Source organism: Lithobates pipiens, unplaced genomic scaffold (genome assembly GCF_037356315.1).
Source record: "Lithobates pipiens isolate NorthernLeopardFrog02 unplaced genomic scaffold, aLitPip1_a1.2 Scaffold_18, whole genome shotgun sequence".
Lineage (NCBI taxonomy): Eukaryota > Metazoa > Chordata > Amphibia > Anura > Ranidae > Lithobates > Lithobates pipiens.
The window spans coordinates 106157139-106170271 of record NW_027507758.1 but is presented as its reverse complement, the minus strand read 5'-3'; the positions used below and the strand labels follow the sequence as shown (position 1 = coordinate 106170271).

At 40.6% G+C, this 13133-nt stretch overlaps 1 protein-coding gene across 2 annotated transcripts in view; it reads right to left on the bottom strand.

Moving 5' to 3' along the window:
- The window catches only part of PELI1 (pellino E3 ubiquitin protein ligase 1), a 111766-nt gene that overhangs the window by 10961 nt on the left and 87672 nt on the right, over window positions 1–13133 (bottom strand). For both annotated transcript variants that reach the window (XM_077485972.1, XM_077485973.1), the window contains exons 4-6: window positions 12974–13075; window positions 10952–11149; window positions 7645–7833 (exon numbers count right to left, since the gene is read on the bottom strand). In XM_077485972.1, coding sequence (XP_077342098.1) covers window positions 7645–7833; window positions 10952–11149; window positions 12974–13075 — 489 coding nt within the window. The remainder of the gene's footprint in view (window positions 1–7644; window positions 7834–10951; window positions 11150–12973; window positions 13076–13133) is intronic.

Genomic DNA, 13133 nt, shown 5'->3' with positions numbered 1-13133 from the left:
GCAGTGACCTTTGATCGTGGCAAAAACACCTTTCTCTGGGTGTCTATGAGCAGGCCCAGGTACTCCAGCCTTTTTACTGGCTGTAAGGCCGATTTCTCAAAGTTGAGGATCCACCCTAAGTGTTCCAGATACTTGACTGTGGTGGACACGCGCCAGTTTACGCGAGCAACCGGCTCATCTACTAACAGCAGATCGTCTAGTTATGCCATCACCGTTATACCCGGGTCCTTAGCCTTGCCAGGAGCGGAGCTAGCACTTTTGTGAATACCCAAGGGGCAGTAGCCAACCCGAAGGGTAGGATCACGAATTGGAAATGGAGATTCTCTACCGCGAACTGTAGGAACCTTTGGCGAGCAGAAAAAATAGGTACATGTAGATACGCATTTCTGATGTCCACAGACGCCAAAAATTCTTCCCTCCCTTAGGGTGGAAACTACTGACCAGATTGACTCCATCCAGAAAGAACGGATGTTTAGGAACTGGTTTAGGTCCTTGAGGTCCAGTATGGGTCTGACATCCCCATTTGGTTTTGGCACCGTGAAGAGATTTGAATAAAATCCCATACCCTGTTTCGGATTGCCTTCACTTACCTTAACCCCGCCGCAGGATACTGCTGAAGACCAGACAGACCCAATTTTCACCCATCACGATGGGCCAAGTCATGACAGACCTTCAGGGACTGGGGACCCCACTTATGGGGTCCTCTTTCCTGGACCCGTATAGCACCCTACCAGAAAACCTTTAGGTATTCAGAAGAAAGACCAAAGTGCTGGATCCTAGGGTCCAGTTCTCCAGTGAGAAGCATTATGGGCAAAACCTTGTACTTCTTCCACGAGGGCCGGGTACCATTCCTCTGCCTTATCAAAGCCCTTTGGATTGATCCGGTTGCATAGCTCCTTGACCCAAAAAGGATCCTGGTGGAGTTTTTTTCTTTAGAATTTCTTTACCCGTGACCAACACCTTAGACACGGGCGAAAAAACTGAGGTACTCCCTGTAATGGGAGGGGTTATATAGGGAGGGGGACTTCCTGTCTTGGGTGTGCCAGTGTCCAGCACCTGAAGGTGGCCTCTAACCCATGTAGTTATTAATACGGCTTTGTGTTCCGTGATGTACGATTAAGAAAATACATTTTCTCCATGCATGTTCATCCTTAGTCTAGAGATACATAAACTTTTATTTGTTGTTCATGTTTAGATTAGCTAAAGACTATTGCCTTGCTGTGGCTAGCTTTCATGTTACCCTCTAAATGTCATCATAAAGTCAGGTTTCTTGGAAAGTTAACATTCAAAACTAACCTGAGGCCCCATCATGAAAGATTTCTCCATTTTACTTTTTTTTTGTTTACAATGTACTTAAATAAAATGAAAAGGTACATGTTATCCAATACTAGCAAATTTAATTGAGCTAAGCAGGAAGACACCCGTGACAATGTTATCACTTAAGTATACGTTGTATTTTTCATTTACAGTACTAAAAAGGTACATGTAGAATGGCTATAGAAAGAGATCAATAACATAATCAGCATAGTGGTGTTTACAAAATATTCTGTATATTCGCTATAGCTGCCAGTATCCTTATTTTCCTCAGGGTCTTCAATCTGAGCAGATTAGTGGTTCTAAAGCCTCAAAGTTTTTTTTTTTACCTTAATGCATTCTATGCATTAAGGTAAAAAAAAAAAAATACCTTTTTGTTCTGCAGGAACGGCCAAACCCCCATCTTATTCTTACTTGAGCACGATCCACAACATGCGCCACTGTCTCCCCCCTCATTGGGTAGATTAATAGCGGTGGTAGCCATTGGCTCCTGCCACTGTTATTCAAATGCTGTAATGAGGGAGTGGTCAATAGACAAACAGGGCAGCACAGGAGCGAGCACGCATGGGTGTCCCCATGGAAAGCCATTTTCTATAGGGGTACTCACCGAAAAGGAGGGGCCTGAAGCGGCAGTGGGGGACCCCAGAAAAGGAGGACCGGGGCTCCTCTGTGCAAAACTATTTCACAGAGCAGGTACGTAGAACATGTTTGTTATTTAAAAAGAAAACAAAGATTTAATGATGCTTTAAAGAGGAAGTAAAGTCTTCCTCTTTAATTGTAGCTACAGTCCCTTGAAAAAGTATTCATACTCCTTGAAATTTTCCCCATTTTGTCATGTTACAACCAAAAACTTAAATGTATTTTATTGGAATTTTATGCGCTAGACCAACGTAAAGTGCCGCATGATTGTGAAGTGGAAGAAAAATAAATGGTTTTCAAAATTTTTTACAAATAAATATGTGAAAAGTGCAGCGTGTATTTGTATTCATCCCCCTGTAGAACCACCTTTCACTGCAATTACAGCTACAAATATTTTGGGTATGTCTCTACCTGCTTTGCACATCTACAGAGTGAAAAATGTTTGCCTATTCTTCTTTGCAAAATAGCTTAAGCTCTGTCAGATTTGATGGAGAGCGTCTGTGAACAGCAATTTTCAAGTCTTGTCACATATTCTCAATTGGATTTAGGTCTGGACTTTGGGCAATTCTAACACATAAATATGCTTTGATCGAAACCATTCCATTGTAGCTTTGGCTGTATGTTTAGGGTCGGTGTCGTCGTCCCCCAGTCTCAAGTCTTTTGTAGACTCCAACAGGTTTTCTTCTAAGATTCTAAGATTGCCTTGTATTTGGCTCCATCCATCTTCCCATCAACTTGATTACCATAGCTTCATCTGAGGGTGTCCTTTCTAAAGCTGAAGCCTCTTTCTTCCATAGAGAATATTACAATGTACCGTACTTCTACCATCTTCCAAAGGTACACAAGAACCTTGAGAATCCTCCTGGACGTCCCATTGTGGCATCCATGGAGAGTATTACCACCAGTTATTCTCTCTACATCGATCAATTCCTCCAACCTCTGGCCCAAGCTCTCCCCTCGTATATCCGGGATGGTACCCATCTCCTAGAGTTATTACAACCATATACTTGGGAACCAACATATCTGTGGGTATCGTTGGATGTGTGTTCATTGTACACCTCGATCCCGCATGAGGTTGGACTACAGGCGGTTTTGCATTTTTTATCCGAGGACAGTGACATCAATTCCAGACAGTCACAGTTTATTCTGAAAGCGACCAGATTCTGCCTGGAACATAATTACTTCAACTTTGAGGATGATTATTACCTTCAGAATACTGGGACTGCTATGGGGGCAAATTTTGCCCCCAGTTATGCAAATCTCACGATGGGCCTATGGGAGACCAGGTACATATGGGCACATAACCCATTCGCAGCGCACCTGGTCTTCTATGGGCGCTACATCGATGACATTATTATCATCTGGGATGGTCCTCCTCATACTGTACAGGAATTTCTATCACACTGCAACTCTAACAATTTTGGTCTTTCCTTTACCTCAGAAATAAATGCCACTTCTCTTTGTTTTTTGGACCTGGAACTCAGTCACCAAGAGTCCACAATTATAGCTAAAGGTTACACCAAGCCCACATCAGGGAACTCTTTTTTACATTTCACCAGTTGTCACCATCCGAGATGGGTTAAAAATGTCCCCAAAAGTCAATTTTGCCGGTTACGGCACAATTGCACTAGGTTGGAGGACTATAATGCACAAAGTGTTCACCTCAAACAGAAATTTATAGAGAAAGGCTACCCCCCAGACCTTATCGATCAGGCTCATATGGTTTACAATACCAATGACATTCCAAAATCAAAACAGCGATCACAAGAAAATGTAGGAACAAGATTCATAACCCAATATCACAACAAACACTGGAAAATGGAGAGCGTTTTCAAAAAACACTGGTCTATACTACAGCAAGACCCACACTTAAAAACCAGTATTCCTACAGTGCCACAATTTGCCTATAGGAAGGCTCCAAATATAAAAGGGAAAATCGCTCCTAGCAAAATTAAATATGCCCAATCTATATCCAATAACATTCAACTAACACTCATTCCTCTGGTGGGTATGTTTCAGTGTAAAAAATCCCTGTGCCTGACTTGTGCTCATATTGAACATGGTCAAAAATCCTTTGCTCATAAGGGTAAGACATACACATTCAACACCTTCCATAACTGTTCTTCCATGTTTGTGGTTTACTGTCTAGCCTGCCCTTGTGGCATGCTATATGTGGGCCGTACAATCAGAGCCCTTAGAGCCAGATTTGGGGAACATCGCAGATTTGTCGATGCTGGTCTCCCTAAACACAGTGTCCCCCGCCACTTTCTAGAATATCATAAACAATCATCCAAGGATCTAAAAGTTTGGGTCCTTGAATCAATTCCAGATAAATTTCCCCCAGCAGAACGTTTCAAAAGACTGTGTCGTCAGGAAACGTATTGGATTTTCACTTTGGATACTATGTCGCCTAGAGGAATGAACGAGGAGATCGAAATCAGCACTGTTATTTAATCAGGTGCTGGTGTGATTTTCCCCTGGTCATGCCTCAGTGGGTTGCCCGGTTACTGGTGAATGGATACCCAGTTTTATCCACTAAATAGCTCATTTGGGCAACAGACACAAATTTGGCACCGCCTTTGTTTTTTTTTTTTTTTTTTTTTTTTTTTTTTACCACCCCCCCTTTTTGTTTTTGTTTTTACCACCCCCTCCCCCCCCCTTTTTTTTTTTTTTTTTTTTTTTTTTTTTTTTCTCTCTTCCCCCTTCCCCTTTTTTATACAATAGTATGTTCCCTCTAGAGAGTATTGGGACAGAAAGATATTTGTATATACTCACGTATATACATGCGTTTGTTGCACATGTACATGTTTACAACTGCATGTTGTGAACATGTACATGATGTTTTGGTCATGATATAACTTAGAAACTTAATATTATACCTAGCATAGAGTCCTCTCTTTCCTCCATTCTCACCATTTTATTAATTCATTATAATTTATAATAATCAATTGATTTCCAAATTGCTAATAATTTTCTTAATTCTTTTTTTTAGTTAATTTACTTATAAAAATGTATTCATTTTAAATTTGAGGTATATTTATACATTTTATATTTATGTATTTAATCAATTAGTGAATTGATCGATTTCTGCAAACGTTATAAACTTATCTTCCACTATTAATCAGCAAGCTTCTTACTCATATTTACATTCTCTTCGGTCTCCAGCCATCTACCTCTTTGAATCTGTGTATTTGATTGACGGGCTGGCCAGCCCATCAGATCTCTCTGTTTCTATTTCCTCTGTAATATAAGACTGCCAGGTTTGCCAGCTAATCATGGTCTGATGAAGAAGCTGTAGCTTCGAAATGCATTACCATTCCTTGCCACTGTGAATAATCACACTTCCTGTTCCTGTGAAGTCACGACCAGCTGCTTCTTGTTTCCTGCCTCCTGGTTCCCAGCATTTTCTGGATCCCTGTAAGATCACACCAGTGCCCCAGGCTGCAAAGGGAAGACATTTATGAGACTCCAGGACTGGCGATTTTCACTGCATACTGAACTCATCTAATTTAACCTGTGAGTTACTACTTGTTTTTATTAAATATATGATTTATACTGCACTCAGTCTGGCGCCCCTCTGTTCCCATTTCTACACAGAGCTCATCGCTTCACTCTAAGGGAGCTGCCTCCAGGTGCTAATCATACAAGATCTCGGATCATTTATGGACATTATGTTTTAAACAAATGTTTTAATATCATGTGTGCTTATTCACACACATTTTATGTATACCTATATTCCAGTTGTTATATAATTTTATGTTATCACCATATCTAGCGCCGCTGTTCACCCTTGTTCTTCCCATCAACTATGCCCAGCTTTTCTGTCCCTGCTGAAGTAGCATATCCCCACAACATGATGCTGCCGCCACCAAGTTTCACGGTAGGGACAGTGTTCACCACACAAAGTTTTGCTTTTAGGCCATAAAGTACAATTTTGGTCTCATCTGACCAGAGCACTTTTTTCCACGTTTGCCGTGTCCCCCACAAGGCTTCTTGCAAACTGCAAACAGAACTTTATATGGCGTTCTTTCAATGATGGCTTTCTTCTTGCCACTTTCCATAAAGGCCAGATTTGTGGAGTGCACGATTAATAGTTGTTCTGTGGACAGATTCTCCCACCTGAGCTGTGGATCTCTGCAGCTCATCCAGACTTACCATGGGCCTCTTGGCTGCTTCTCTGATTAATGTTCTCCATGCCCGCCATTTCAGTTTAGGTGGACAGTCATATCTTGGTAGGTTTTCAGATGTGCCATACTATTTCCATTTTAGGATGATGGATTGAACATTGCTCCATGAGATGTTCAAAGCTTGGGAGAATTGTTTTTATAACCAAACCCTGCTTTAAATTTCTCCACAACTTTATCCCTGACCTGTCTGGTGTGTTCCTTGGCCTTCATGATGCTGTTTGTTCACTAAGGTTCTCTAACAAACCTCTGAGGACCACAGAAGTTATATTTATACTGAGCTTAAATTACACACAGGTGGACTCTACTTATTAGGTGACTTCTGAAGGCAATTGTTTCCACTAGATTCTTGTTAGGGGTATCAGAGTAAAAAAGGGGGCTGAATACAAATGCATGCCACACTTTTCACATATTTGCAAAAATGTTGAAAACCAGTCAGTCATTCTTTTCCTTCCACTTCACAATTATGTGCCACTTTGTGTTGGTCTATCGCATACATTTTTGGTTGTAACATGACAAAATATGTAAAATTTAAAGGGTATGAATACTTTTTCAAGGCACTGTAAAGGCAAGCCTTACTATAGGCTTAGCTGTAGGCACTGTAAATATCTCCTAAAACATGCACCGTTCAGGAGATTTTTTTTCTATATACGCTGCCATCGGTGCATGCGCACTGAAGAAAAGGCACGCTCGTGCTGTTTCTGCAGGGCCTGTGCCACAGGAGTGACGCCATTGTTTCTCTGGCCAATCACAGTGCCAGAGCCAGCGAACCTGAAAGTAACTCTGGGAAAGATGTCAGCCGTGTGAGCGGTGTGATGGCGCCACTGCAGGGCATCGTTCTAAGGTATTTCATAATGAGCTAGTATGCGATGCATACATTTATGCCTTTGTCTTGCAAGGCTTTCTTTTTTGTTTGTTTTTTGGAGGTTTACAACCTCTTTAAAATTCAGGTCATACCCTCTTGTCAATTTCTTTCTTGCCCAAGCTCGAAAATATGAGAGGCAAGGTCTTCAAAATTTGGTGAGCCAACTCTGCAGTCCAAACCACAAGCACTATGAAAAGCCTGCTAAACCCAGCTACAATCTATTATATTAAACTCAAGATCAAAAAAAGGTCAAATGCATTACAAAACTGAAATATTACATGAATAGCTCCACAGTCGCTGAAGCTGACTTCAGATGCCAGCCCTTTGCGACTCAATCTGTCATAGAGCAGCCCCGTTATATAAAGGAAAATATGTTAAGATGAATCATCATCTAACATTCATTTTTTTTCCATGCAGGAACAGTATGTTCTAAGCTTGACGAGATGAAATTCACTTGAAAAGTGCTATAAATAAATTTAAAGCATGAGAAAACTGATTTTAAATTAAAAAGTCATCTAATCAAATAAACATAGCATTTTACAGCCTCGATAAAGGAGATTCTCAGAAGGAAAATCTTAAAAATAAAAAAACTATCCCTTAGCGGTTAAACTGACAGAAGAAAGGCTGCTGGGTGGCACATACCATCTTTCCTCTCTGCTGAGCCGAGCGGGTCTCTCTTAGGCTAAACACATTCCCACATACGGATATCTCTCTCCACACCCCTGGCTTAGAGTCCTCTGTGAATCCGTTGCGTGGATGCATAACAAGGACTCCATTTGTCGTTAACCCATCCATCTGCCCATCTATCGTCTTCCATTTGGCAGCCTTTTCCTATTACAAGGAAAGAAGCCAGGAACAATCACACACGGTTTATAGAACATCACATGCTGCAGAGAAAAATTAAGGAAGAACGCTTCTTCAAATAGGGGAAAAAAATATGAATATTTTAAATACACCTGTCAATACCGTAGCTACACTTTTACCCACTCTCCTCGTTATGAAGACAACTGAAATACAATACAGATCTCCCACACTGATACAATTTTTGCTGTCGGCCATCCCTTCTGCTGAAAGCTTTAAGAAACACTGTAAAGGAGGTAGATGGGAAAGGAAAAGCGCTTGCCCTTATTTTTAATCAGTTTTAGAGATAGTGATGTACATGCAGCAGTTCCCAAACCCAGGTTTGGTCAAATGCTAGGCTGATCCAACAGGAAAATATCTTGACACTTCTGACTGGTTTTGGAATTTGCAGCTAAGCCTCATCTTCTTCCATTTCTCTTGGCCCATCACTAGGATTAGCAGCCTTACTAGCCAACCAGAGTGCACAGGAGGTGATCAAGCTTTGGCACTACAAGAGCTTTGCTTGTCAAATTGGCTTGAGATTCAGCCAGGGCAATATATGTGCTGATACGTCTAAGGCCCCTTTAATATGGGCAATGTCAGCCTGAAAAACCATGCCGCTGAGATGCATTTTTAAGTCGCCTCAGCAATATGCCAAAACTAGACAATGGTTGATGGACAGGCCTGTGGAAAATTTCAAGGGGTATGAATACTTTTTCAGGGCACTGTAGATAGGGCTGTGATGCAACCACATACAATGGACATGTTTTCAGTGTGATACAGAGGGATTTTGATGTGAAATCCTTATGCAAACAGGCATGCAATAGGCGGTATATAATCGGCTCCTGGTTCTCTGCTAACCACAGGGCAGCTACTGCTGGAAATGCAATTTCACTCTAGTCCACAGCTGGCTCCATGTGAAAGAGGCCCAAATGCTGCATGTTATACCTGTGCCAATGCCAGGGAGGCTGCTGCAGGTATGTGTAGGTACAACCCGAGTTTCAAAATAGTTGGGACGCTGTGTAAAAACTACATGAAACTGAATGCAATGATTTATAAATCTCATAAACCAATATTTTATTCACAATAGAAAACATATCAAATGTTTAAACTGAGAAAATGTACCATAGAGCAACAAAAAGCTTGAAGAACATTTTGAAACTAATTAGGTTAGTTGGAAACAGGTCAGAGCATAGAGAATCTTTGAGAGTCAGAGTCTCAGAAGTAAAGATGGGCAGAGGTTCCCCAATCTCTGAAAAGCTGCATCTAAAAATGGTGTAATGTTCAACGTAAAACTGCAAAGACATTAAATAGATCATCATCTACAGTACATAGTAACAAATGATTCTGGAGAAATCTCAGTGTGCAAGGAATAAGGATGAAACGCAATATTGGATGCCTGTGATCTTCGGGTCCTCAGACAGCACTGCATTAAAGACAGGCATGATTCTGTGATGGACAACCACTGCATGGGCTTAGGAATACTTTCAAAAATCACTGTCTGAACACTGCTGTGTTATCAAAAATTGCAAGTTAAACACGATAATGTAAAAATAGCCATATCTGAACATGATATAGGAACACTGCTGTATTCCATGGGTGGCCAAAGCACATTTAAAATGGTCTGTTGCAAAGTTGAAAAGTATACTGTGGTCAGGAAAATCGAATTTGACATTTTTGGCAACCATGGGTGTTTGCAGTCTCTGTACTAAAGAGGAGAGGTACCTTCCAAGTAATCAGCTCTCCGTTCAAAAGCCTGAATCTTTGATGGTATGGGGCTGCATTAGTGGGTATGGAATGGGCAGTTTGCACATCTGGAGAGGCACCATGTTGAAATATATATCCAGGTTTTTTTTTAGCAGCATTTGCTCCCGTCCAGGCAATGTATTGTTCAGGGAATGACTGCATATTTCAGCAGGACAATGCTAAATTGTATACTGCATCTATGACAACAGAATGGCTTCATAGCAGTAGAGTCCAGGTGCTTAACTGGTCTGCCTGCAGCCCAGACCTTTCACCAATTAGAAATCTTTGGCACATCTTAAAACGAAAACTACAACAAAGACGACCCAGGACTGTTGAGCAGTTAGAATCCTAATCAGGCAAGAATGGGACAACATTCCTCTTCCAAAGCTCCAGCAACTGGTCTCCTCGGGTTCCCAGACGTTCAGAGTGTTGTTAAAAGATAATGGGATGCTACATTGTAGTAAACATGGCCCTATCCCAACTTGTTTTGAGATGTGTTGCTGCCATTCATTTCAAATTTGCCTCAATTATATCCTAAAATGGTACAATTTCTCAGTTTAAACATTTGATAGGTTTTCTATTTTCTACTAAGAATACAATATTGGTTTAATGCGATTTGAAAGTTGTTGCATTCTGTTTTTTTATGTAAATTTTATACAGTGTCCCAACTTTTTTGAAACTGGGGTTGCACTTCTAGGTGCACTGCAGAGAGGTACTGCCATTCACTTTGTTTATTTGGAGAGAAGGGAAGAACAGCGAGATGCAGGACGACTGCAAGGGTGTCAGCTTACCTACAAGGAGGAACAATGGTGATCATGGTTTTCTCTGTCTGACCAATAATATCCACCTTATAATAGTTAGCCAGAGCTGTCTGAAAGTACCAGAGATGTGATATTGTTGCTTATTCTGACTGAAAATTATAAAACATTTCTTATTTTTGGGTAACTGTAAAGTAGTTTTAAGAAACAAAAAATTAAACACTTTTTTGCCTGATGAGCTATGAACTTTCTCATAAGCGCTGCCTATTTGTAGATTATGATTGTAGGACTTCAGTTAAGGTGATGTTCTGAACCAACTCATACATACCAACTATCAGTGCCACACTATGCAAACGCATAGGACAAACACAATGCTTTATCATGACCTTTCCATATATTCCAATACTTATGTTTTAAATACCATGATCATCATCTATACTGTCCCCCTTGCACCATCACAACATTAGGTTTATTATTAAGAAACCTGGTAACCTTTAAATTCTTCCAAATGTACCTAAATGAAAGAATAAAGGGACCCCAAAAATTGAAAAGTTCTCAACTGACTGGGGATAATTATCTTAAAAAAATGAAAATAAATGGTTTACCCCAAGGAAAATATTCTTGGAAGAGTCGAAGCCTGCAGCATATATTCTGGCAGTAAATGGAGGATTTCGTTCACAAATAATTCTGCATGCGAATCTGGAGATGGTGCTTTGTACAGACTGTGTATCGGAGTTGCTCTGGCTTCCTGGAACTGTGTCAGTTACCACAAAATCAATAGGGCTTTCTGTTGACCTTCCAATCTAGAAATGCAGTAGAAGAGAGAGATAGGAATCATTGTACAGAAAGAAACAGCAACATGCAGAGAATAACTTGTCAAGACAACGAGAGCATTGTCATGGCTGAGTATTGCAAAGATGAAATCTCTCTAGACGTTCAAAAGGAAGTATACAGTAACTTGCAATGGTGTTTCATTCATTTACTAAATCTGTGGAACAAACTGTAGCTGAAAACGACAGAGCGGATAGAAATTATTATTTTTTTTTACTTAGATTATTATGCAGCACACATGCACGATGACCATTCTTTACTCTTTAATTATAAAGCTGCAACACATTACAGAGTTGTGTCTTAAAGACATTAAGGCTATGTTCACACTGATGCAACCTGTCATGCGACTTGCATCACAAAGCTACATGGCAAGTCAAAACCCATTTATTGGCACCTGTTCCAATGTATGCAACCAAAGTTGCAGTGTCTTTAACCCCTTGGCGTCGAGTGTACGCAAATATGCGGCCCCACTGGACTAGGCTTTTTTCCGTGGGGCCACATATTTGTGCTCCTAGCAGAGACCAGGGTCTCACTGAGTGCCCCAGGCCCATACTAACAATCGGGCCCCGGAACTGCCAATTCCAGGTCACCTGATCGCTGCGATGTCACTATGATAGCGAATCAGAGGCTCAGTCACTGTGAAGCCCGTCACCGTATTTTCTCGCTCTGAATGAAGGAGAGAGATACATTATATCTCTCTCTCTCTCTCTCTCTGTATAAAAAATAAATAAAAAAAATTACAAAAAGATACAAAAAAAATACCTAGGTCAAGGTTTGATCTAGGTCAGTACCAGGGTTAGTGTTTGGGTCAAAGGTCAGGGTCAGTACTTTTTGGTCAGGATTTTTTAATTCGTATCAGTTTCACTTAATGTCAGTGTGTTTCTAGGCATTAACATTTGTTTTACCCTTAGGCACAAAGGGGTTAAAAAAGGTCCCTGCACTGCTTTGATGCAACTAGTGTGAACCAAGCATAAAAGGTGTCCAAAAAGGTATTAATGCACAAAGTACCAAATTTAGCAATTTTACCTCAAGTTGCTGATCATAAGCACTAATCTTTTCCTATAGCCAGTCTATTTTTGACTGCCAATGACTGACTGGAAATCAAATGGTTCTAATGAAAACCCCCTCATCACCTGCAAATGCCAGAGCATACAACCATTGTGAAATTGTGTCCCTTACTTGCAAATGCTGATGTACTGCTAAAGCCAGCCATAGCCGATTCAGCAGGGATCGGGCACGATTTGAACCATGTATGGGCAGGCTACTTTGGCAGCCATTTTACCATCAGTTAGATTTTAGGAGGGCCAGAATGTTGCCAGGGAGAGTATAACATTTGACATCATCAATGGCAGTGGGAGTAAGAAATTACCTAATGCCTGTGGTCAGAGAGGGGAGGAATATTACCCCTTTCTTGTTGTCAATAGGAGCTATAGTCAGTGGGACAGTAATTGCTGGTGTTAGAGGGAGGAATTGTACTCCAAGGGCTGTTTAAATGAAAGCAATGGGCCACATCTGGCCTATTGGCCACAGTTTTGGGACCATCAACACAGTCCATCAGAAAGCCTCCAGTTGTTGCAGAAAGGGGCACTCAAACTTCACATACAGACTTACTATTTCAAGAGTATGATCTACTACTAAAAATAAATAAATAAAAAAAAGGATTAAAATAGAGCCTTTTATTAGGCTATACATGCAACAATAACAAGGACTTTGTGTTTTAAATCAAGTTAATAAATGAAAAATTGTGACTCAATGTTCATATAAAAAGGCAGAAATCCTTTGTTGAAGAGTCTTACCTGAAACATGTCTGTGTTGCTGTCATGAGTGTATTCCACTACGACAGTCTGTGCCCTTGACAAAGTATAAGATATACTATGCTGGTCCTTGTTACTTATTGCCTGAAACAAAAATGTGTATAATAAGCAAGAGTATTCATTAATATGCAGCAGCAAAAGG